This window comes from Hippocampus zosterae, chromosome 16 (genome assembly GCF_025434085.1).
Source record: "Hippocampus zosterae strain Florida chromosome 16, ASM2543408v3, whole genome shotgun sequence".
Lineage (NCBI taxonomy): Eukaryota > Metazoa > Chordata > Actinopteri > Syngnathiformes > Syngnathidae > Hippocampus > Hippocampus zosterae.
Window position 1 is genome coordinate 3,817,597 of NC_067466.1, and position 27,404 is coordinate 3,845,000.

The window sequence follows — 27,404 nt, forward strand, 5'->3', positions numbered from 1 at the left end:
TGCGGTACGTTACCAGGACAAAACAGAGGTTTTAATGATTGGTCCTGAAAGCAAGAGGGAAATGTTTCACCAAAATTAAAGACTTTAAAATTTTTATATGTGGAATGAATCTGGGCGCCATATTTTGACTCTGAGCTAAAGTTTATTGAACACATCAAGATTGTAACCAAATTTGATTTTTACCACCTTAAGAATATAGCTTGAGTCAGCCTGTTTCTCTCTCCAGCGAACACGCAGGTGCTGGTTCATGCTCTTTTCTCATGTTGTTTAGACTCATGCAATGCCCTGCTCTCTGGCCTTTCAAAAAGGAGAATCTTAAATCTACAATTACTCCAAAACTCGGCAGGCCTTGTGCTCACAATAGAGGTGTTCACACGGCACACATTTGCTCTGGTGCTGCACCGATGTATTTTGTTGCGATATATTTTACACCAGAGCAAATTTTGTGGAGCGGTCACATGTACAAAGTCGCTAAGCGTGTTAACTGCGGCATGGCACCGGTGCAGCCCCACTTGCGGTGACACGGCGGTTTCTGCAGCAGAGCAAAACAATAGAAAACAAAGAGCTGTCGTGTTAGTTCTTTTTAAAACACACACAACTCAAGCAACTACTGTACAGGCATGTCCCTCTCCTTCTCGGTCTCTGTGCCTTATGCTTGCAAGGCGTTCAATGACCGCCCACGAAAACGTAAATCAACGATGACTTCAATGACACTCAGAAAAGCAAATATATAATGTGCCAAACAGAAAATCAAGAGAGAAAATCACAAAATAAATTCTATGGGGTGGGGGCGGGGGGTTGGGAACACACAAAAAAGGAACAAACTACACAAATGACTCAGAGACAGTCCAGTCTTCTACAAAAGGAAAGATTATGTTTGGGGACTCTTCCCCCCATTCTAGTTGAGATGGTATAACCCAAGAGGCAAGGTACCACTTGTTACTGTTATTGTCAGCCATCGTGTCTCGTGTCGTTATTAAACAAACACGTGACGAAAGTACAACAGAGCACGAAAGCAATGCATTCTCGCTGTATGTAATCAGCTCTTCTCATGCGTAGCGTAGCTACTCCCCGCCTGCAAACGAGCATTTGCTCCGGAGCAAATTGTAGCATTCACACATACCATTTTACATCGGTGCTGCCCCGCAAAAGAACATTTGCTCCAGAGCAAATTTTTAAACCACCTCCCTGAGGTTAAATTTGCTCTGGAGTAAGCTGTTTTCAGGGGCTACACCGGTGTAACTTTGCACGTGTGACCGCTCTACTGGGGTAGCACCGGCGTAGCACTGAAGCAAATGTTGCCGTATGAACACCCCTAAAGACCAGAGGGCGGGAGCACATGACCCCTGTTTTAAGATTACTGGCTCATTGGCTCCCTATGTATTTTGCGATCCATTTGATTGGTTCCTAGTATTCAAATGTCTGAACAGTCTTGTAAAATTCTACCAATCAGATATGGATTCATTAAATCAACTCTTGTGGAAACCTCGATAGGTGTTGAGAACGGAGAGTCAGCACTCAACCATGGTGGCCTGTGCCTCTGGAAGAGCCTGCCAGAGGGCATCAGTACCGCATATTGTTGATATTCTTAAAAGGAGGCTCAAGACTATTTACTTTCACTTTAAACAGATTTTTATGTTTTGAGAGTTTATCTTTTCACTTAATTATTCATTGAATTATTTATTATGAATAAGCATATCTTGAAGAGTTTACACCCAGTTTCCCTTGGTCGCAGTTGTCTCTGCGGTGGCATCCTCTGTGGTTGTAGCTCTTGGCGTGAATTTCTCTCATTGAACATTTTCCTCACCTGCATCCTCAGTTCCTTGGCACGTCTCCCTACTTGTCACAGCTGCATTGCGTGTGTCCGTTTACATGTAGTTTGGTGTGTTCTGATGAGTGTGTATGTGTTTGGAATGTGGGGATGGGAGGAGAGGCTTCATTTCCTATTAATTTGTTTTTCTTTCTTTTAAGTGTCATTTTTTCTGGAACACACATGTTGCTGTGTTTTAAATCAATGAAAAGTGCTTTATAAATAAAAATTGAATTTGCTTGGATTTGAATAGGTTTGACTGCTGCTCGACTAAATATGACCCTATCTCAGAAATGAAGAGTCTCTTTCTATTTTAGCTGCCGTTGACAACATCCACCTCGGATACAGCTGCTGAAATGTTCTCATCATTCTGAAAATGTTTAGTTCTTCCCCCCCCCAAAAGTGCTTTTTCCTGTACCTCACCACACTGTTTAATAGCTACAAAAAGATACCCCCGGCCCCCAAAATAGTTATACGGTCACGACAAAGTTGTGTATGTCACATTTAACCCTTTAACCAGAAATTACTCTCCACATTTGTAAATTCTACTTAAATCCACGCTTATAAACTCATCAGGAAAAAATAGGGGAATTCTTGTCATTGTGCAATGTGATGAAAATATGGTGAGAACTTAGAGTTCACTGCAACTTTGGACAACATTCATATATGTTTACAAATGTAGCTTTGTCCTGACAAGATACAGTGGCAATGTACTTTTCATAGGACTAATTGTGATAATTGTGAATTCTGTATCATGGACTTTCACTCTTATCCTGCATCATCGTTTGTCAAAAGTCAAAATTTGTAAGTGGTCTTCAGAGTACTCCCTAAAAAATGTCCCTGTCTCCCAATCAATTGGCTGCAGAATGGTTTAGCTGGTTGAGATTTTTGACTTTTCAGCAATTATGTCAGGTTCTTTGGTTATCAAAATGACTAACTTGGCTCCAAATACACAATGAGCCTTCATGATTAAATTTTTTTCCCCTGCAGTGCATCCTGTAGAGCCGGGGTCTCCAACCTTTTTTGGGGGAAGATCTACTTTTTGATCAACCAACCTTGCCGATAATGACAATCAAAATAATTTAAAAGGCATTTGTTTCTGTATTTTTCATAAAGCTATGATCTTTTTCATGCCTATAGGCATATATATATTTTAACCCATAAAATTGCCATATGAGGCAACTGTATTTTCTGGGATAGCAGTGTTCTCCACATTTTTCCACTTTGCAATCTATTTTTCCAGTTCCACAATTCCTTCAATCAATTAGGCCCGCTCGCAAGGTTGTGTCAGGCAATTTCATTACAGTCAGTTAGCCTGGGAGGTGGGGAGGGGGATGTGAGATGAAGAAGAGTATGTTCCAGTCATTGAGGGGGCAGCTGAAAAACCAACATATAACTCTGTCCCCAGCATAGCAACCAGTGACAGCAGGAGGCAGCTGGCCAAATAGCTGTCTCACCCCCCGCCCCCCCAAAAAAGGTATTGGGGATTCATCCGTCCATCTATTTTCAACACCGCTTATACCCAAGAGGGTCGTGGGAGGGCGGGGGGGAGCATCTCCCAGCTGACTTCGACTAATCGCCAGTCAGTCGCAGGGCTCATATAGAGACAAACCAACATTCACACCTATATCCATTTTGTTTTCATCGGTGTGTAGTTAAAAATAAACATGAAAAATATAGAAATATAGTGGAACTTGAAGTTATGTACTCACTGGGTTCTGTGAGCTCGCTTGTAACCTGAGGCGTTCATTGTTTCTGTAGAAATTATTCTTCTTCTCAATAATGAATCGCATTTTTTGAGGGATAATAGATGAACGAAAACTGTTCATCATGTGCACAAAGGTAGGAAGAGATATTATTTCCATTATCAACGCGTGTGTGGCTCGCAACAAGCATGCTGTCTGATGCACTCTCCCTGATATGCTCAATCTCCAAAGTATGTCTTGTGCCATAAAAAGACCATCCAGCGCTGCCTCTTTCACATCAAAAATGGAATCTCACTCGGTAGACTTATTTCAAAGTATTGGCTGGAAACAACACGGCTTTATTCTTTCAAGATTAACACTATACAGTGATCCCTCGCTATTTCGAGGTTCGTTTCTCGCGGCTTCAGTGCGTCACAGATTTTTTTCAAACATATTCATAAAAATAAATACATAAATAAATAAAATTCATATACGTTGCTCTATGTGACTGTTTTGCTGACTTTCGCAGCTTCTCGCGGACTGTTTGCGGACTTAACATATTCATTTTTAGTTTTTTTTCAATTGGTCTCTACTTCGTGGATTTTCGTTTATCGCGGGTGGTTTTGGTCCCCATTAACTGCGATAAACGAGGGATTACTGTAGATGCATTCCATTCGCCGTAGCTGTGTGTGAATATCACCGCGCATGTGTGTGTAAAGTTTCATGAGTTTTCACTTGGGTTTCGAATCTCAAAAACAGGTTCATTTTCTTCGTAAACAGCGCATCACCATGGCAACAGTGTGAGCAGAAATAAAAACCCTTCAATCACTTCTCATCTTAAAGTGTACCTGTGGTGGTCAGAAGGAAAAAATATATTTGGTTTATCAAGAAAAAAACGGAATCCAAATGTGTTTTTGGTTATATTGGTTGTACTCAAACTATCCTCAAAATGAGGACAGTTCGAGCGTGTTCTTCTTTTCTCCCCCTCTCACTCCCCTGTGGTTTCTTCCGACTTTCAGGGTTGAGTGAATGCTGGCGCATCTGGCTGCCGCTGCTCAACCCGTTCTGTGTTTTATTTTTTTTTGTTCCTGATTGTAAAGTGTCCTGGTGTCTTGAAAGGCTTATAAATAAAACATATTATTATTATTATTATCATTATTATTATTATTAACCCTTTCTTGCACCCTGTAACCTGATAACATGAAAAGCTGTCCACTGTAGTAACCACTGTCCCTGAAAGCGTTAAAGCAGTGGTTCCTCTTGTTAGAGGTACCGAACCCAACCAATTCATATGCACCTTCGCCAAACCGTTAGTACTGAAAAAGAAAATCTGATTCAAAAAGTGTTCCTTCAGTTTTGCCATTGGAAGACTAGAGTTGTTCAACTTGGCCTAACAAATCATGCAGATAGGACGTTGAGTCTCATCACATTCCGTGATGCATGTGAATCCATGTAGTTCATATTCGTCCGACCACTTTGTTTTTTGGTTCGAAATAGCATGTATTCAAACATTTTTTTAAAAATCACACTAGGTACTATCATGACAGTCACACATTGACTACTGAATGAACAAAATTTTCCGCAGCATTGACTGGACAAGCATTGTAATGTAATGTGATCATCTGCAGCCAGTGATGGCCAAGCGGGCGTGTCATAACTAATTGACATGTTGAGTTGGGTGTGTCTTAACCTCCATGGCAGAGGCTCCGTTGGACCCATTAGACCGATTCACCAAACCCCTGGGGTACAATTGAACCCAGATTAAGAATTACTGGGTTAAAGCAAGTTTATAATAGCTCGTGGAACTACATGTCCAAACATCATGACAGCTAACGCGCGCAGCTATACTTTCCTGCAAGAGGCGAACCCGTGATGTACCGGCATTGAAAAGTGTCTTCGCTGGGCCGTCTCCCCAATTCAATGCGGCATTTACACGGACAAATTCTTTGCAGTTTTCCAGGGTCAGTACTGACCGAATATCCATGTCAGGATGCCACGTTCACAGCTATGGAACCGAATGAATCCTGGGTCGTCTCGCTGTCGGATGAGGAAGTGGGTGGTGCTGGCGTGCTCATTCAAGGTCTGTCTCGCCGTAGACTTATTACAATTTTCTTCAACGGCTTTTTTATGTCATCTAACAAGAAAAAACACTATGAAAATCTAACATGGTGTCATTCATGAACATATACCAAGGGGATTATTTTGACAAATACAAAATGAGACACGAAAACGGAAACTTCCAAATATTTAGAAAACTTGACACTGGAACGCTGGCACCACTGCCTTCTGCGTACTGTTTTGCATTAGTCTCTTCCTGAGCTTCTCAGGAACATTGTTTGTTTTTGCCTGATGCTAATCTTTTGTTGAACTTGCCTCGGTTTTGTATGTCTGTCTTGTTTTGTTGTATGTTTTACAAATGTAAACATTTTAATGTATATTACACCTAAATAATATTAAGATCTATAAAATACTCTGGGTAACTGAATTATATACGGTATATTATTTTCTTTTTAGATGGCAGACAAGATGAGCGATGATGTCTCATCATCTGCTTTGGCATCATTGCCTTACTCCATCTTCCTGCCGGCAGTCGATTTGCAGCCACCGAAGTGTGAAGCGCTATAATGATGGCGTATTGACCCGTTTGCTGTTTGGCAAAGAAGGTAGAGGCAGGAAAGGATTATTCCTGTTTTCCTTGCAATGTACTGATGGAATTTGGGTGCTGTGGGCAATCTAACTTAACTTTAATCATGTATATCCTGTAGTACAACCATCAGTTTACATTTGTTTGATTATTTCTGACAGGAATTTTCACATGTCTTCAGTATATATTTGAATTCACCATATTTGAAAAACATTCAATATCTAGTGTGGACATGCATGGATCCTGTGTGTCAGGATCTCTGTAACATACCACAATACCATGATGTAACCCTCACTCTGACATATTGCCTCAGTAAAATGTCGATTGAATGAATATTAATCAAGGATTATCTTTATTTATTTCAGTACAGTCTTAGTTCCAATTATTTCCAATTAAATGTATATATATACAGTATATATAATCATTTGTATTATAGTACTTGACAAATTCACAGAGAATAATTGTCCTGTAAAGGCAGTTCCTGTGCTTACATACCCAGCAAGTAGAACCGCCCCAGCTAGCTCTTTAACATAGCCTGTATGTATTCTGTGTATTTAAAAACACAGCTACCCCAATGTTGATGTGAATGTCCACAAAAAATATCAAGAGAACTTCAATTGACTACATCATAGTTTTTGTCATTGTGTACTTTTTGTGGTCAATTGATATCACACAATACATTTTTATTTATATAGTGCTTTCAGAACAGCTGCAGCTGTAACAAAGCATTTTTCAGAACAGTTAACATAAAATAACAAAATATAACAGAACACATAACACAAAACATGGACAGTCGCACAATGGGAACTATTCCTGCATACTCCCTGTTGATTGAAGCAGTTATAAATGAAAGAAGAGAGAATCAAAGTCTCCTTTCACCAGTGGATCAGAGACATGCTCAAAATGTGCATGACGTCCCACCCGTCGGCTACAAGCTAAATTTGAAAGTCAACAAGAAGCTGTAGTGTCCATTGAAGATAAAAGAAATAGGTTCCCTTCTGTCAATTTTAGCTTCAATTCCATCCATTTGCCATCAAAACCAGCGCTGGTACACACGTGCTGCCGTGAGGGCATCACCATCAACCAACCACAGATTCTTCTCCTTCGAGTAATATTGTGGCCAAAATGACAAAAACAGTCCACAATGTGTCCAGGCAAAGGATAACAAATGACAAAACAAAAGATGAAAACAGCAACAAAAAAAGCAGAGCTCTTGCAGACTGCTGCCAACTAACGTGCTTTCGAGAAATGTTTTTCAAGCATAAATTAATGCCATCTTACGAAAGCTCGAAATAAATAATGCTGTATTGTATTGCCCTCCCTTTAGTGTAGCTCCATCTAGTGGACGCATAACGCAACCACAGCCACTGTGGAGGTTCGTTTCTCGAACCTCCACCGTCTGGTCGACTGTATTCGAAATTATCTACTTTCGGTTTTCCAAGGTGCACACGGTATATCATTTTGTGCTTATTTATTTAATGTCTTGTCAAAGATATTCAAATGTTGATTGTTGTTTGAAATGTGTTTTAGTTTTCAAGGTGTTCCACAATTAAACGTTTTTGGACATCAGTTCGAAGCATCATCCTTGACCGGAGTAGATACAGGATGAGTTTTTTTAATCGTGCAGAAAATGAACCAGACAGTGATGGCCAAGCGGGCACATTGAATCGTCTGTGTCTTATCCTCAAGGCAGAGGCTGATTCACCGATCGACCCAGGTTAAGAACCATTGTTGCAGACAAAATGTAATAACATAACGGAAATTTTGAAAAACTTTTATAGAAGTGAATTTCTATAGTTTGGCAGCCGAGTTTGAATGCAATGCCACTTGAAGGATCAAATATCACGGCCATGTCGATTTTCGACCTTGGCGCATGCGTGCATGATTTCTCTCCGTTTTTTGATGGACTGCAGATGATAAAATCCCTCAATTCTTTGTAATTGTATCTTGAGAAACATTATTCTTAAACTTTGCTCACACATTTGCGTTTTCATCTTGTTCAATGGACTTTTATATGACTCATTGTACAGTACAATGTCGTGTCAGATGTCGCCCACTCGACATCCATTGTATCCTGGCCATTCTGGAAGGGGGATTATCCCATTTGCAATTATTCACTTGTGGAATGTTCCAAACAAGTATTTATTTATTTATTTTTTTAATGAGAATATTTGCAGGCGGCCCGGTAGTCCAGTGGTTAGCACGTCGGCTTCACAGTGCAGAGGTACCGGGTTCGATTCCAGCTCCGGCCTCCCTGTGTGGAGTTTGCATGTTCTCCCCGGGCCTGCGTGGGTTTTCTCCGGGTGCTCCGGTTTCCTCCCACATTCCAAAAACATGCGTGGCAGGCTGATTGAACACTCTAAATTGTTCCTAGGTGTGAGTGTGAGTGCGAATGGTTGTTCGTTTCTGTGTGCCCTGCGATTGGCTGGCAACCGATTCAGGGTGTCCCCCGCCTACTGCCCGAAGACAGCTGGGATAGGCTCCAGCAACCCCCGCAACCCTAGTGAGGATCAAGCGGCTCGGAAGATGAATGAATGAATGAATGAATGAATATTTGTAACAGGGAAAGAAAATTATCCATCCATTTTCTGAACCGCTTCATCCTCACAAGGGTCGCGGCGGGTGCTGGAGCCCACCTGTCTTTGGGCAGTAGGTGGCGGGACACCCTAAACTGGTCACCAGCCAATCACAGGGCACACACAGACAAACAACCATCCTCGCTCTCACTCACACCTAGGGACAATTTAGCGTGTTAAATCAGCATGCCATGCATGTTTTTGGAATGTGAGAGGAAACCAGAGTACCTGGAGAAAACCCACGCAGGCACAAGGAGAACATGCAAACTCCACACAGGAAGGCCGTAGCTCAGAATCAAACCAGGACCTCTGTACCGTGAGGTGTACGTGCGAATCACTTGTCACCGTGCCACCCAAAAAACGTTCATCAGTTTTAAGATTAAATATTGTGGCACTTTTCTCTTAAATTGAATATAGATTGAAAAGGATTTACAAATCATTGTACCGTATTTTCTGCACAAAAAGACACACTGGATTATTAGGTGCACCTTCAATGAATGGCTATTTTGTAAATTCTTTTCATATATTAGACGCCTAGCACTAAAAGGCGCAATCTGTAATGCGTCCACGAGATGGTGCTCTGTTCCTTCCATTCAACTCGAGAGGCCGTTCAACTTGAGAGGCGTTTATGACCGCCTCTGAAAAATGTAAACTACCTATTACTGTACTTAAATGAAACTACGAAAATTTAAAATAAAGCATCAAAACAGAAAATCAAGCGAAGAAATCACAAAATAAATTCTATCTCCCCCCTACAGAATTTATTTTGTTATTTCCTCGCTTGATTTTCTTTGTGGTTTCATTGAAGTAAGAATTAATTTACGTTTTTCGAAGGCGGCCTTGAATGCCTCTCGAGTGGAACGGAAGAAAGCACAGAGACGGACAAAGACGTACAGTACCTGGACTTGCTGAGACTGTGAAAACCATTAACTCATTCACTCCCAAAGACGTTTGAACGTCTTTTCAGACTTGGTCGAAAAGACGCAGGTGATTACATCCCGAAACAGCCGTCCGTGCCTCAAACAAAACCTTCATATCTCTTGACATAAAATATACATATTTCTAATTCATTATTGTTGTTGAACAGATTTACATCACCAATCTAAAGTGTAGCTCATAGGAAAAAAATGCGGGTGATTTCTTTCTTTTTACAATTTGCAACAATTCAAAACACAATCGTCAATATATATTTTCCCTGAAAAAAAAAAGGTAGGAGGGGACATATCCCAGCTTACTTCGACTCCGTGAACTAATCGCCACTCAATTTGCAGGTGATGAACTACAACTATGCATCGACTGTAGTTGTAATATCACCTCTTTAATAATGTCCTGGAGCCTTTTAATTATTTTTGCTTTTCTAATCACACCTTTAATTTCAACAATAACAACCAAACCATTAAAGATGAATGTCCTTCGGATTTTCCCGGGATTCTGGATTTTAAAATTTTCATGAAATTTCCTCCGGAAATTGCGAAAAACTAAAATTAATCCAGATATTAGTTGACAACATTGAACAAACACGCGTTTGAGTTCGTTGTTTTGCTTTCACGAGCGTAGCCATCTTGAGGCACGAACACTAGTAACAGTAACAGCCCACGCCTCTCATTCTCATGGCCTCGCCATATCGCTGAGATTTCAAAATATCGGTGAGAACAGGAGCCACAAAGGGTGCACATGTGCACACAATTTGTTCTGGAAGTGGATTTCTATCAATTGGCATCACTGCTGCGCTCTATACCAGTGGGTCACCAACCTTTTTGAAACAGAGAGCTACTTCCTTGGTGCTGATAATTGTGAAGGCCGACCAGTTTGACATATAAATGCCAAATAAATTGGCTCAAATTACCTTTGATAATATCGGGGTCAGCAACCCGCGTCTGCAGAGCCGCATGCGGCTCTTTAATTCCGTCCTCGTTGCTCCCTGGAGATTTTTCAAAAATGTTTGAAAATGGAAAAAGGTGGGGGACGGACATATATATTTATTTTTAATGTAGTTTCTGTAGGAGGGCAAACATGACACAAGCATTGTTAATGTTTTCCGATGCTGTTTGTTTGTTTATTGAACATATAAACAGACAAGAGACTGTAAAAATGTGTCGAATAAATATTAAATTTCGACATTTGTGTGAAAGAAGATTTACGTCATAGCCTGCGACACACGTTTTTATTAGAAGGGCGGGATGCCAGGCAGGTTGCTGTTGTAAAAAAAAAATCATGTACAATTTACCGAGGGTACTGGCAAAGAATGGGAATTTGAAGGGCTGAGAGAAGCATTTATAAACGGTACACGTGAGCTACGATAGGTAACAAGATGCAAAAGTACATCAGGCCTCAACAAAGGTAGGAGGCAGTGATTTTCACAAACTCTTGTGTCTGCATTATTTTTCTGTTTTGTTCATCTTAGGGGCTGTTGTGGCTGTGGCTCACTGTGGCCTGCATCTGTAAGTGCGTGCGTATGCGCGCGTGTGCGGTCACAAGTCGATTGCAGGAGTTTGTTTGATCGAAAAGTCAATCTTCCGTCAAAAAAGGTTGGCCACCCCTGCTCTATAGGATGCACTGCAGGGAAAAACTTTTTTAATCATGAAGGTTCATTGTGTATTTGTAGCCAACATAGGCTAATATAGCTACATGCACCATGTGTTGCCTTCATTATAAGGCTTTTAATTTTTTGCGGCTCCAGACATATTTTTTTTTGTTGTTTTGTTTTTGGTCCAATATGGCTCTTTTAACATTTTGGGTTGCCGACCCTGGGTAATGTAAATAGTTAATAATAATTATTATGTCAAGACACTGATCATTACTGATTTCTCAATCAGGAAACAAATATGTAACACGACTTATATAAAATCTCTGCCAGTGTTTATACTCCTACACTATTGCTCGAAAGTCACAATTCCTCCTGGTGAGTAGCTTGCGGGTTATTGATGTTGCCTTTCGGGGGCGAACTTGTGCCCACGGGCACTGCGTTGGTGACCCCTGAGGTCTGTGCTAATAGTTTTAACTTTTTTTTTTTTAACTTGCTTTTGATAACGTCCTTTTACCATGTAAAGGCAAAACCTGAAGAAAACATCAATGAAATAGCACTGCGTCGGCCTCAAAAGACCCCATTCCCCCATGAATCTGGACTCTGCCAGATGGCAAATCCAGCCCTCCCCCCTCTCCCAAAGTTTTGTTATGAAACCAATGAAATCGAGTCACATTCCTCCTATCAAATGTCTGCATTTTTGCCAAAGCTTCCCTATAAAGTCCTATTTTAATTCGTTGTCAATTTTCTCACTGTGATTAATTTCTTCATGATTTATATTTTTCAACAGTTGTCAGGTAGTTTTACAGAATATTTATAATGATAGTTTGGCAGATTGAAGTGAGTTAGATGGAAATACAATCTGTCTGGAGGGATTGATTACAACTATTCTTAAAAAAATAAAAATCGAGTTGGGACAAGGGATTGTGTCTGCGAGACAGAGCTATCTGACAACAACATTTGGATTAAGCCCAATGAGTTAGGGGTGGGGTAAAATAATCTCCAGGAGTATGTTTAATGGGTCAAAGTGGACTTTGTTGGCATGGGAATTGTTTCCTCACCTCTAAACACTGAAGATAATGTCTGTCCTTGGACACTTGGTCATCTTTTGCAAGTGTACAGCCCTTCTCTCGCTGAGGATTTTGCTTCTTGTGCCCGCAGGCTTGCCTGTCCACAGTCAAGGCGATTCTCAATCTGACAAAAATTTTATGGACAATATTACCGTCAGACAAGGAGAGACAATCTTTCTCAGGTGAGTCACCACACTTGAAATTATTATTAAATTTCTCCTGGAAATTGAACTGTTGTCTGTTCTAACATGTTCATGCTGCTGGGGGGAAGCTTGGCATTTTAACATTCTTTTGAAAACAGTCAATTCACATGTGTCAAGTCAAGTCAAGTCAACAGTATTTATAGAGCACTTTCAAACAGCCATCGCTGCATACAAAGTGCTGTACATGGAGCGATTTAACATACACAATAAACAGTAAGACGAAATGGTAATAAAGGCGGTAGAAAGCACCAAGCAGTAAAATCATGCTGAGTCGAACGCCAAAGAATACAAGTGAGTTTTGAGGAGGGCTTTAAAGATGGGCAGCGAGGAGGCTTGCCGAATGTTCAGTCGGAGGTCATTCCAGAGAGAGGGACCAGCAACAGAAAAGGCTCGATCCACTCTGAGCCTCAGTTTAGTTCTTGGTACTTCTAACAAAGACTGGTCCACAGACCTGAGGCGCCGGGCAGGTGTGTAGGGGCGGATGAGCTCAGAGAGGTAAGGTGGCACGAGATTATTTAGAGATTTGAAAACAAAGAGGAGGATCTTGAAAATAACTCTAAAATGAATGGGGAGCCAATGAAGGGATGCCAGAGTAGGAGTTATATGCTCCCTCTTACGAGTACCAGTCAAGAGGCGAGCAGCGGCATTCTGGACCAGCTGAAGGCGCTTAATGGAGGACTGGCTGACTCCAAAGTACAGGGCATTACAGTAATCGAGCCGGGATGTGACAAAGGCATGGATTACTGTCTCAAAGTTTTCATGTGAGAGGAAAGGTTTTATTTTGGCCAGCTGTCTAAGGTGAAAGAAGCTGGATTTAACAACGGCACCAATTTGCCGATCGAGTTTGAAATCACTGTCCAGTTTAAGGCCCAAGTTTGAGACCGTTGATTTAAATGGTACATGTGGTACACAGTTAACTTTTTTTTTAAACGTTGTTTTGGAATGACAGCAAAATGGTGTTTGTGGGTGAGGACAAATGAAGCTAAATACTTGTCATAGCAGAGAAATGCCAGGTGAAGCGACGGTTTTAAAAAAGTCTTGTTATACAGTCATACTGAGGATGGACAAGCAATTCCAGAATAGATTGCCAATTGTGACCTTTTTCCCTCTTCTGTGTTTTGAGAGGCTTACTGGACATAGAAGGATTTACGATGCTTTCAAAATGCTGTTGGGAATCTTGAACGCAATCTTAACAGAAGCATAATAACAAGTGGTATTTGAGAATGTTTTGTGAAAAGGGTAAAAATATTGGAGCTACTTGGAAATGATGTGTTGCACATGCCAATGTGGATTATAAATTAATCTGTATGTTGTTTCAGTATGCCTCGCAGTTCTGCCTTATCTGACATCATCCTGCATCCATTATATTTCTGTGCTTTTTGATAAATCACTTGGAAAAAAATCTAATTAATCCTCACAAGGGTCGCTGAGTGTGCTGGAGCCTATCCCAGCTGTCTTCAGGCAGTAGGCGGGGTACACCCTGAACTGGTTGCCAGCCGATCGCAGGGCACACATTGACAAACAACCATTTGCGCTCACACCAAGGGACAATTCAGTGTGTTCCATTAGCTTGCCATGCATGTTTTTTGAATGTGGGAGGAAACCGGGGTACCCGGAGAAAACCCATGTAGACACGGGGAGAACATGCAAACTCCACACAGGAAGGCCGGAGCCGGAACTGATCCCAGCACCTCTGCATTGTGAGGCTGACACACTAACCAGTCATCGAGCCTCCCTGGTTGAGACAGAAAACCCTGAATGTTTTTCAGGTGGTAATCACTTTTGTCTTTTCTCAATTGAGCTGGAGAAAATTCTGGTACATCCACTGATTAATTTGATTGAATACATTGGCTTGACTCTAGTCATGTGATGACATTGAAATGTAAAGTTGCGTGTCATCTTCCTAAATCTGATAAGAGATGTTGTGATGGTCTATAATCTAAGCATGGTGAATGCATGTAGGTATGAAACAGAAGCGGTCCATAAAGAGACTCTTGTGGAACTCTGCATATGACCTTGTAAGTAAGATTTGAACCAATTCTTACCCACTGTTATCATCTGTCGAGCACTGTTGTTCTGCCCACAGTAAAAGTTTCACAGGCGTTTCATAAAGGTTAAAAGAAAAAAAAAGCAAATGACATTTCCTTTTTTAAAACGTCATAAGTCATGTTATTCCATAGTAAAAAGTTAATTGTGTTTAGAATAACTTCCATTTAGTCAGTGTTTGTTTATCTGTATTTTATTCTGAAAACGTAGTGAGTAATCGCAATGCACTATTGGTAACAGACTTGGTGTTCATTCAGAGACCAGTCGCTGTAGAAAGCCTGACTGTCATCAGGCTTACTGAGCATGCTGTGTTAGGTTTCTTTTATGTACACTGTCGACAGCAATGGCTTTAAATTGAATTTTGCCTTGAAGTATTTAGTGATTTGTTTCGGAGATCGTCTTAAGTGTTATCCCTGAAATTTGCTAGCTCAGAGCACTGTCTGTGAACGTAGCAATGTCGCCTGGTTTCATGCTAACGATATCTTTAGCATACGAATAGATCGCAAAATTGCTTTGTTTACCGTTGTCACAACTAAAGCTGTATTTATGCCTGTTTGGCATTAAACAATTTGTGGTATATTTATTTGTTTAGCAAAAGCTAATGCATGTTTTAAATTTGTTCATTTAAGTTTCACTCAACATTTTCATCGAGCTGATGTCACAGTTGTTCATTGCAAGCTGTCGAGACGACTGTAGTATAAGAGCAAGATGCTCAGTTTCCTGGCTCGTGAAGATTTGAGTTTGACTTGCTGTTGACCTGCTGTTAGCATCCCCAGTATATCCAGCACGAAGTGATAACAGTACAACTATATTGTAATTACCGTATTTTCACGACTATAAGGCGCTATTAAAAGTCTAAAATTTTCTCCAAAATGGACAGGACGCCTTATAATGCGATGCGTCTTTTCTATGAGCCGAGTTCCAAAATCTGGCTGAGACCCGACATGCTGTTTATATAGAGAAAAGGCGGAAGTGAGGTCGGCCAATCAGTGAAGTGCGGGGAATCGGTCGGCCAATCAGTGAAGTGCGTCCGCACACTTATATTTACATATCTCTCTCTCTCTCCATAATTTACATATATGAAGAGAGGTGGACGTGAGGGAGGACAGGCACGCAGGGGGTGGGTCCGGCAATGAGTGAAGGGTGGGCGTGTAAGGCACGCCTCTAGCAGGTACCAGCACATGTATAAAATGTGAGTGTGTGCATTATTGCAAAACAACTTCGGTTTTGGTTTTCAAGAACCCCCGAAAATGAGTTCCACAAAGAGACACGCCTACGAAGCGCAATTCAAGCTCCAAGCCATCGGTTATGCAGTGAAACACGGGAATCGAGCAGCCGCCAGAGAATTTAATATCAACGAATCCATGGTTCGCAAATGGAGGAAGCAGGAGAACGAGCTTCGCCAAGTCAAAAAGACCAAGCGCAGTTTCCGTGGAAATAAGGCGAGGTGGCCAGAGTTGGAAGACCAACTGGAGCGGTGGATTCTTGATCAAAGAGCAGCCGGCAGAAGCGTCTCCACGGTCACCATTCGACTAAGGGCGAAAACGTTAGCCGAAGAATTGAAAATTGAACATTTTAAAGGAGGTCCGTCTTGGTGCTTTCGCTTTATGAAACGGCGCCATCTATCTATGAGAGTGAAGACGACCGTGGCTCAGCAACTTCCAGCGGACTACAAAGAAAAGCTGGCCGTTTTCCGCACGACTCCATGCGTGCCCATCTCACACCAGCGGTGAAAGACAAAGTCAAGCAAATGAACTCCGAGCTTGCCGTCATTCCCGGAGGCTTGACGAAAGAACTCCAACCGCTGGACATCGGCATCAACCGGGCGTTCAAGGTGAAGTTGCGAGCGGCATGGGAAAAATGGATGATCGATGGCGAACACAGCTTCACGAAGAGTGGGAGGCAGCGCCGGGCTAGTTACGCCAAGATCTGTGAATGGATTGTAGCTGCTTAGACGAACGTTGCTCCTAGTACAGTTGTTCGAGCTTTTGGCAAAGCCGGCATCATTTCCGTGGAGCCACATGACTACGAGAGTGACTCTGACAACGAGGGGGAACCCGGCGGTTTGGATGGATTACCGATACTTGCACAATTGTTTAATTCGGACACAGAAGATGACAACTTTGATGGCTTTCTGAGTGATGCTTGAGCAAAAAACGTGAGTACCTTGTAAATAAAATACACCCGAACTCAGTTCTGCTTTCGTTGCCTTTTTAAAAACGTGTTTTAGCTTCGAGCTTCAGTGTGTGCTTCAAGCTAACGTGTTAGCGAACGTGTTAGCATGCATGCATGCATGCCGTATGTTTAAGCGTATGTTTTACCACTTTAAAACTGCGCCTATTCGTGCGGTGCGTCCTGTATATGTGTAAAATACAGAAATGTCACCCATTAATGAGACTGCGGCCATTGGTACGGTGCGTCGAATAGTCGTGAAAATACGGTAACTGTGTCAAATGCAGCACTGAGATCTGGCAAGACCAAGATGGTAATTTTGTAGGCCTCATTATTCAGATGTATGCCATTTTAGACTTTAATAAGTGTAGTCTCAGTGCTGTGTTGTGTTGAAACGGCGGATTGAAATGCATGAAAGCATGCAAAACCCTTTGATATTAGATGAGGCAATCATACCTTTCATAATTACCCTCGAATAATGGATAATTGATTGTCTTGCACCCAGTTCAGGTGTACCCCACCTACTGCCCTAAGTCAACTGGGAGAGGCGCGATCCTCGTGAGGATAAGCGGCTTGGATAATGGATGGATTATGGATAGTTAAGAGTATGTGGACATAGGACCTTGCGTGGAGGCTTTGGCCAATGGCTTGTCCTAAATTTAGCTTTGTGTCTTGTTGATGAATATAATCTCCTCTCTCTAGGGCATCCTCTAATTGAATTGCAAAACTGCGGCAATACATTGTATGTAATTTCTCCATGATACGCTTTGCCCATTTCTTCCCTTTCTCACTTTGAAGTGATTTAATTATTCCTAAAATAATAAGAACATGATAGACACCACAATGAACTGTGGTAGTATTTGGAATAGATCCTACACGAGTGGTTCCCAACCTTTTTTGGTTCGTGTGCTCCTGGACTTTTTTGTCATGATGTGAGTGTCCGCTCACTAATACGTTTTGATAATGTCAACACAACCGATTTCTTAAATTAAAATCATTCTAAGATAACAAAACCTTTATTTTTCTCACAATGGAGAAATTCCCAATATACAGCAGCAAAATTATGAAAGGGAGAAATAGAAGAACAAATGAAGCAGAAGATCACGTAGTTATCAGAGAACTTCTGAAGGTGGCAGGGTGGAGTGACATAGCTGAAATCCGAGGTGTAGAGAGTAAACAAGATTGGAGCCAGTACAGTCCCCTGTGGCACATTGGTGCTGCAGAGAAGCCTGTCCGATTCACAGCCCTGTGGCCGGTTTGTGAGATAATCTGTAATCCATGATATGAGGTGGTGGTCCACTCCGGCGTGCTGCGGCTTGTCCCCCTGTAGGTTGGGCTGGATGGTGGTTAAGGCACTGGATAAATCAAAGAACGTGATCCTTACAGTGCTCCCAGCTTTCTCCAGGTCGGACAGCGCAGAATGGCGCAGAATGGAGGATCAGCGTCCTCCACGCCGATGCCGGGCTGGTAGGCAAACTCCAGTGGGTCCAGTGACGAGCTCACCAGTAGATAGGCCAGGGCGAGTCTGTCTAGGGTCTTCCTGAGGTGAGACGTCAGCGCCACCGGTCTATACCGGTTGAGTTCCTTCGGGTTGGGGGTCTTAGGCACTGGGACCAGGCACGACGTTTTCCACAACTGTTGAACTCTGCCCAGCTTCAGGATCAGGTTGAACATGTGCTGGACAATGTCACACAGCTGGTGGGAGCAGGTCCCGAGGAGGATTTTACTTTATTTGATTAATTTGAAAGTGTATTTGCCATCGTCTTGGTTTTCTCAAATAAAAATGTTGCTTTGCTTATAAAATAAAGAATAAACCTGCTTTTGTTGTTAAGAAATCATAACATTTGCCACAAAAAAAATAGTGAAGCTTCTTGAACGTGTCTCCTTTAAACAGTGGCATTTCATCATTGCCAGCAAGGTGATGGCCTAAACATTCTCAGAAAAGTAAATTTAATAAATTTAATGTGTTATTTTATTTTAATAAATATGTCAACAAAATTATTCTCTGTATTCTTTACGTCATATTATTTCCACTTAGTCGAGTGGCTTTCAATGTTATTTTAAATAACAATTTAAGCCACTCGATAAATAACTTATTTATTATGGTAGAGCTTTTAACCAATCATATTTCAGATAGCTTGTGTTGCCAGGTAAACTAAACTTGCTCGGGGCCTTCAGATTAAACAGAGCAGGCTCCTGTAAATGAACGGACACAGTCAGCTTGCAATAACTAAACAGTCTGTGTACCAGGGCCAGCTAGAAGGCCTTACGTCGACACTGGACGTGCGCGTTCGGTGATTGAATTACCCCCTGCGAGAGGGAGCTGCATTTGACCCAAAATGGCCAAAGGAGAAGACATTGATCTGGTTGCAGGACTACTTTCCACACAATTTTCAAGACAGACCTTCCACTGAAATGTAGAATTGTATTTTACATTTCTTCTTGTTATTTTATTTCGTTAGTATTAATGGTCATGAAATAAAATGACAAAGATAGAAAAATGTGACATCACTGAAGGCCTAAGGTTGAAATGCACGTCCCACCACTGCCTTTAAACATGCTGTTCAGCTTTTCAGGTGAGTTTTGGTTCAATTGTTTATTTGTTCTTAAATCTCATTTTGAAAGCCACACTTTTATTCTGGCGCAAATATCGAAGGCTCATGTGATTAATGTACAAATTTACACAGTTGACAACAAAAAAGAGATCGCTTACAATGCATGCGTGCAGTGAGATTTTATAAAAACCACAAACAAGTTTGAGGACCTCTTGCATCATGTCTCCAGAGTTAAACTTGCTGTCTAGCTCAAATTAAACCCATAACTTTTAGCAAGGACAGGAACACAGACATTTAAAGTCTAAATTTCAGGAACAAAACCCTGAACATGAATAATATTCAGATTGACAATAGCAGTTTTACTTTCTATCAGTCATGTGTGCTTTAATGAGACACTCGAGTTCGCACATGGCTAGAGCTGGGTGATTATATATATATATATATATATATATATATATATATATATATATATATATATATATATATATATATATATATATATATATATATATATATGAGGTCTGCGTCAGGTGCTGGGGAACACCTTGATGAAAAATGGGGTACTGGAACAAAGCGGAGATGGGCGAGATGCGATAACATGGATCTGTTGGAATGCTACTACTCAAGCAACCCTAGTCAGAGGGGTTACATGCAGAGAATGTGGGCTAAATGGTTACTTCGAAACCCACAGTCACGGTTGACCACGAAACAACTAGTAGCTCAGTGTTCCAACATCCACAAGCGGCAACTGCTGTCACAACTTGAGATTGATGAGGTACAACGCAGGTTCCATGGTGAAGGGCCCCAGGCTGCCAGATCAGAGGAGGAGGTCATACAAGAGATTGGGAGGCAAGCCCCAATGAATGCAGATGATGAGATTGGGTGGCCAGCCCCAATGAATGAAATGCTGAGCGAGGCAGCAATTGACCTGAAAGCTAAGATCATGGCGAGAATGAAAGCTGGGCAACCTAGAAACCGATTACAACGGCTATGTGAAGTACTATCTGAAAGTCTCATAGAAAGTGTGAATGCAGCACTGAGGGCGATCCCTACCGTAACGATCACAGAAACCAATGAGCTGATATACGCTTCAGCATCAGTGATCCTGGAGACTCTGGGCTATAAGAGCAACCATGGAAGCCATGAGATACGTTACCCACCATGGAAAAGACGGTTGGAGGCTAAGATCAAAGCGGCCCGGAAAGATGTGAGTCAATTGACGGAGACCCAGAGAGGTGTGATGAAAAGGCCGATACCCGAGAGGTACATCCAGATGACCATACCTGAAGCACTCGAAACTGCCAAACAAAGGCTCCAAGCCTTGTCCAGTCGCCTAAAGCGGTACACGAAAGAGAATGAGGCCAGACGAATCAACAAGCTGTTCGCAACACAACCTGCGAAAGTGTACGCTCAGTGGCAGGGTCCTAACAACAGAGCTGACCCATCAAGACTGGAAACTGAAAGGTACTGGAAAGGCATATGGGAGAAGGAGGTTGCACATAACAGCAGTGCACAATGGCTGGTGACCCTGAGAGAGGAGCACAGCAACCTCCCTGAACAGAACCCAGTTACCATAACAGTGGCAGACATACAGGAAAGAGTCTCAGATATTAAGAACTGGACAGCACCAGGCCCGGACATGGTCCACACCTACTGGCTAAAGAAACTCACAGCACTCCATGAGCGCCTAGCAGTACAAATGAACCAGCTGCTGAGGGATGGGACTCACCCAGAATGTCTAACCGAAGGGCGAACGATCCTGATCATGAAGGATCCCTCAAAGGGTGCAGTCCCATCCAACTATCGGCCAATAACCTGTCTCTCCACAACATGGAAGCTAATGTCAGGCGTCATTGCGGCTAAGATAAGTGAACACATGGATCAATACATGAACGAAGTGCAGAAGGGCATTGGTAGAGATACCAGAGGAGCCAAACATCAGCTCCTGGTTGACAGAACAGTCGCACAAGACTGCAGGTCCCGACGTACCAACCTGTGCACAGCTTGGATTGATTACAAGAAAGCCTATGACTCGATGCCACATACATGGATCACTGAATGCTTGGAGTTGTATAAGGTGAACAGGACCCTAAGAGCCTTCGTTGCGAACTCAATGAGGATGTGGAAAACCACACTTGAAGCCAATGGCAAGCCACTTACCCAAGTGTCCATCAAATGTGGCATATACCAAGGTGATGCACTATCCCCACTGCTGTTCTGCATAGGACTGAACCCCCTAAGTCAAGTAATCACCAAGACAGGCTATGGATACCGCCTCAGAAATGGAGCTACAATCAGTCACCTCCTCTACATGGATGACATAAAGCTGTATGCTAAGAGCGAAAGGGACATAGATTCCCTGATCCACACAACCAGGATCTACAGCAGCGACATCGGGATGTCATTCGGGCTTGAGAAATGTAGTCGGATGGTGACTAAGAGAGGAAAGGTAGTCCGCAACCTTCAGTGCGGACTACCTGAAGGAACAATAGCAGACATTGAGGACAGCTACAAGTACCTTGGTGTAGCGGCAACTTACTATCCTTTTGTCGCTACGTCAGCAGGGCATGTAGGTTTTGACTCGTGCTTTTCTTCGACGGGCTTTTCCTTTCCACGGCGACGACAAGGAATACACTAGGCCGCCATCGTTGATCCAAAAAAACCCCGAATCTCTTTATTTTCTTGACCACAAATTAAGGCTTTATCAAATGGATTAATAAAACTCATACAATACACTTACACGAAATACGAAATCAGTTCCCATAAAGTACGAATTAAGCAAACACGAAGTACGAAATAAGCAAACACGAAGTACGAAATAAGCAAACACGAAGTACGGTCAAAAAAAGGCGTTGCTCCATGCCCTACTGTCTTCCTAATGATGTTTACATAAATCTAGCCTCTTAACAGACTAAAAACAGGACAACCAATGGAGCCCAGATACTTCGATGTTCTTAATAAATTTGTTCTAATAAAATATCAAATATAAACCAAACGCCTTGCATCTATTAAATTCTAATTATTCAAAAGGCTGCATTTATAATTTAACCAAATTTATCCCAGCAGTCTTCGGGCAGTTGGCGTGCTCGGCCCCGGACTGGTTGCACTTTGGGAACCGAGTGGCTCGAAACGGGACACCAGTACATTGTATTAAGTGTTGCCACGTTCTCTCTTCATTGTCATCACAAAAGCCACCACCAAAATCAAGGATGCATGTTCTTTACTGATAGCACAAATTTTGGCATTGACAAAAAGGTGGTGGTTCGCCGCCCTCCGGGGCGGCTCATCAGCCAGTTCCTGCGGAAGGCTGGTAAGGTGGGCCTTCGGCCCACAAAAGTGTTGTTGCTTGGTTCAACTTTTTGTTCATCTTCATTGCTTATCGCGAAAATAAAGAGATGTTTAGCTCTACTAAATAACTAACAATTTCATTGCAATGCTTGTGGGTAGACAACATTTTTTCGCTAAGATTCCCGCGCGATCGTAGTGAGCCACTGCCTGAGCGGCGCAGTGGCGGCGCGCAGTGGCGGCGCGCAGCGGCGCGGTGAAGTAGGTACGTTTTGAAAAGGGACAGACGGAAGGACAGACCGCGTGCGGGACGACGCGCAATATATATATAGATGAAATACATATGCATACAATGATTACAATTGGCAAAAGGAATATGCCACACTCTTGAACACAAATGAAATATTATTCTAATTTGCCCTGTGATGTGTCATCCAGAATTTTCATTCCATTTGGCAATTTGGATTAAGTTGAATTTGAGTACAAGTTTCCGGGTAACATGATTAGTGATGATCTTTGTGTTTACTCCATATAGGATATTTGTAAACAGCTGCTTTGACTTGGGGAAAATAAGCATTCACAGGTGCCCCTATTTTCTTGAAATGTACACAAAAATAAATTATCTTATGAATCAGATTAAAATAAACATATAAGATAAGATATCCTTTATTTGTCCCACACTGGGGAAATTTACAGCCTCCAGCAGCAAGAATGTAGGTAGAAAGAAGAAAGAAGAAAAAAAACAACAAACACCGTTCAATTACGGTAAGTGCAATATAAACACAAAATGGATAAATCGCAGTGCTATCTACAATTGTCTTTCACATCATTTAATTATTATTATTATTATTATTGTTGTTATTTTTATTCAGCAGTCGGTAGGAACGAGCGTCGGTATCTCTCCTTCTTGCAGTGCGGGTGTAACAGTCTCTGGCTGAAGGAGCTACCAAGTGCTGTCAGGGCGGGCTGGAGGGGGTGGGAGGGACTGGCCATCATAGCTTCATCAATTAATTAAAAGAAAACAAAGACTAATCGATTATTTAAGAAAAGTGGTTAGCGTGTCAACCTCACAGTGCAGAGGTACCGGGTTCGATTCCAGCTCCGGCCTCCCTGTGTGGAGTTTGCACGTTCTCCCGGTGCCTCCGTGGGTTTTTTCCGGGTACTCCGGTTTCCTCCCGCATTCCAAAAACATGCATGTCAGGCAGATTGAACACTCAAAATTGTCCCTAGGTGTGAGTTTTAGTGCAGATGGTTGTTTGTCTTTGCCAGTGTTTTTCCAGCCAAGGCACAATTCTTTCATTGAAAAAAAATCCCACGGCCCACCACTAGCTGAAAATGTGAAAAAAGCTTCTTTTAACAATTAAGTGTTATTTTTTTTACATTGAAAAATAATGCTACAACACCTTGAATAGGAATCAAATCAACATCAATCCAATGTTGTAAAATCTGTCATATTTATTCTCACTCGGTGTGATAAATGGTTTGGATGAACACAGATCTGGTATCCTGGCAGCAATTGATAAAAGACACAGAAGTAACTCTCATTCTTTCTATATTTTTAGATTTTACAGCAGTCAGGCTTTTTCTTCAGCACCTCATTTACAATTGTTTTGCAGGCTGGAAGTATTAATTGCTCTGCTACTTTTTTGATTTAGCCACAAGTCCAGTGACATGGTAACTGTCTCGTTTACCTTTGCTGTTTTTCTCAGGCACGTTGCTTGTTTCTCCGTGTATTCACGCAGGCGGACAAAATACTCCACATTGTTGTTTCGAAGTGAAGGGTGTTTTGTTTGGCGATGGAGTTTAAGCTTACTTGGGACAATAGTGCTGTTAGAGAGTTGCTTTTCACCCCATACCAAGCACAACAGAGTCGGTGCCGTTGCATCTCTGGTAAAAGTAAATCTAAATGAAAGATACCTTTATTGTATTGCCTCGCGCTGGAAACTTCACTTGCATAAGGCAATTAGCTAGCTGCTGCTGCTACCGACCGATATGGAAGAGTATTCCACGATTACTCTGCCAGGTGATCGACCGCACAGCCATACATATTGGATAATTTCCCACGGCACACCTGACAATATCTCACAGGGTTTGCAAAACACTGGTCTATTGTGCCCTGCGAGTGGCTGGCAACCAGTTCAGGGTGCCCCCCGCCTACTGCCCGAAGTCAGCTGGGATAAGCTTCAGCACGCCCCGCAACCCTTGTGAGGAAAAAGCGGATCAGAAAATGGATGGATGGATAGAAATCAGAATTTGTAACTCAATAATTCCAAATTTTACAGCAAATCCATGTGATCAGTATCGGCCAATCACACTCATGGATGATTGGCATTGGTCGCTTAAAACCACGATCAGCACACCCCTCGTTAAAAAAAAAGATTTGTAGAAGAGGAAAATATTTTGTGTTTTTTTAAGTGCTGCATTTAGTAGTCATAAATTTGTTCCCTGTAGTTAAATTCTTGCCCGCAGAGGCAAACACTTAAAATTATGGAACGAGTCATAAAATGATAAAGGTTAATGGATTTGTAATTTATTTCCCTCAATTAAAATTATCCGCTGTAAGAAGTATGTTCATGCTGTAACTGAATGATTTTTTTTTGTCCGTCTTCCGTAGGTGTCCACAGAGGGAAATTGTCACGCACACAGCATGGCTAAATCGGTCAAGTATACTTTACGCCGGAGATGAAAAATGGTCCGTGGATCCAAGGGTGAGTCTGGTGACACTTAATCAAGACGAGTTTACCATCAAGATCGAAAACGTGGACATGACAGATGAGGGGCAGTATGTCTGTGCTGTCCAGACCAGCAGGCGACCTACAACAAATGTGGTGTACGTCCTCATTCAAGGTAACAAAAGATCCCAAGACACCAAAAGAAATTGTGTCATTAACAATTAATCAATTTCGCAGAACACCCCTGATTCAAACCGTTCACGATATTGCTCTGCCCAAAAACATCTTTATTTTGTTCACATGACCGTGGATTGACGAGGTTATGAATCTTTTTCTCTCTCTCGCTCTCACACACACACACACACACACACACACACACACACACACACACACACACACACACACACACACACACACACACCTGCTCACTGTATAATATTGCATCTGTATTATTATTGATCACAGCAGCTGTCCATCTTATTTCAATAAAGTAGTATCTGCTCACAGACACACAGGCACAGAGACACAGCAGGCATGTCTGCCTTCATGAAATAATTTACCGTATTTTCCGCACGATAAGGCACACCTAAAAGCATTCAAATTTTAACCAAAGCTGACCGCGCGCCTTACAATCCAATGCACCTTATATATGCATCAATCTTCTGATTTCTTGGAAATAGCATTTTAAATGCTCTGGAAAGTTGCAGCGGTTGTTAAAGCTCAATATCAGGGGTGGCCAACCCGCGGCTCGCGAGCCGCATGCAGCTCTTTGGCTGGTTCAGTGCGGCTCCCGGGCTTTCTCATGACAAGCGTTGAAAATGCCATTCAAACAACGGCAATAAATACACAGAACTAACTACGTTAGCCTATCATCAAGCCTGTTACTTGATTGACATACATGATAACTGAATCACCGCTCATGCGCAAACAAAGGAGCTTAGCGCTTATGATTGACAAACAGGGCAACCAATCAGATGACAACTGAATCACCACTTGTGCGCAAACAACAGTGCTCAGTGCTAAGCGCTAAGCTAGCATTAACACAGTAAAAAAAATGGCTCTTACTCTCTGACTGGTTGGCCACCCCTGTTCTATATCAATAAAACTGTATTGTATTCCCTTTAGCCTAGCTCCATCTAACAGCCATCTTCTTACCTCTGCGTCCTGCGTCCTAGACGCGTAATTTTCCCGTGGGACGCACAGTTCCAAATAATGTGCGTTTTTGGGACGCAAGGAAATCTCAGTCAAAACAAAAAAATAAACTACGGGAGGCCTGAGGATTTCACGGTAATGATCGTTACCGGTAGCGTGTCATTTCCGTGATGTCATTTTGACGGTACCGAAAAATCGTTTCCCATAAAAGTCACCGCACACAAGTTGACTGTGCGCGATCGAATCTCACCTGTGTGATCAACGCGATTTCACTGTGCCTGTATGTGTGTTTGTGGTGTGGTGTGTGAGTGTGTTTCTTCTAATTTACTTTCGTTTTGTTTTGTTTTCAGTGCTGGGTGGGCGGAACAGATAACGTTATTTGTGCATGTGTGTTGCTATTTTAGTCCGCAAACTGAGAAATCATGCGGATGACAGTTTGAGATGGCGGCGAAAAAAGCACACACAAAGGTCTACTAATTGCAACATTTAAGAAATGGCAAAGCCAGTCTGATTTTTCGTATGAATCGTCCGGAGGGCATATCACTAAACTCACCTGTGACGTATGCACAGAACACGAGAGCGAGATACAACGGGAGGCACGATTCCGAGTCAAGTTGGTCATTAGATCTATAGGTTAATCACTATGAAAAATATTATGAAACAGTCTTGGTTATTCTATAATTTACTGGTTGTAGCATGCTAACTTTATGAATAAAATATTCGTCACAAGGTAACGCTAACGTTAACTGTCGGGAGAACTAATGATGACGTGTGGTAGATTCTTTCGTCAAATTGATAGTAGATTACACATGCATCGTCTTGGGAAGAGGATGTCAAGCCACATCAATACTTACCTGTATTAATGATTACCAGTAAATTAATCGTTGCAGTGTGAGACTGGAAAAAATACTCACGATTTTGTGGTATGCTGTAGTCATGCCACATGAGAACACCAGTTTTTGATCCATTTTTTTAAAAATAAACCTGGAGTACAGCTGCTGATGTAATGT

At 42.0% G+C, this 27,404-nt stretch overlaps 1 protein-coding gene across 5 annotated transcripts in view; it reads left to right on the plus strand.

Annotated features, from left to right (window-relative positions):
* Positions 1 to 27,404, plus strand: part of ntm (neurotrimin) — a 126,112-nt gene that overhangs the window by 35,080 nt on the left and 63,628 nt on the right. For 3 of the 5 annotated variants that reach the window (XM_052046285.1, XM_052046281.1, XM_052046282.1), the window contains exons 2-4: positions 6,010 to 6,158; positions 12,401 to 12,491; positions 25,185 to 25,417. In XM_052046285.1, the coding sequence (XP_051902245.1) occupies positions 6,029 to 6,158; positions 12,401 to 12,491; positions 25,185 to 25,417 (454 nt within the window). In that variant the 5' untranslated portion in view covers positions 6,010 to 6,028. Of the gene's footprint in view, positions 1 to 6,009; positions 6,159 to 11,903; positions 12,492 to 25,184; positions 25,418 to 27,404 lie in introns of those variants that run through there. The other 2 variants (XM_052046284.1, XM_052046283.1) reach the window with 2 other exon arrangements.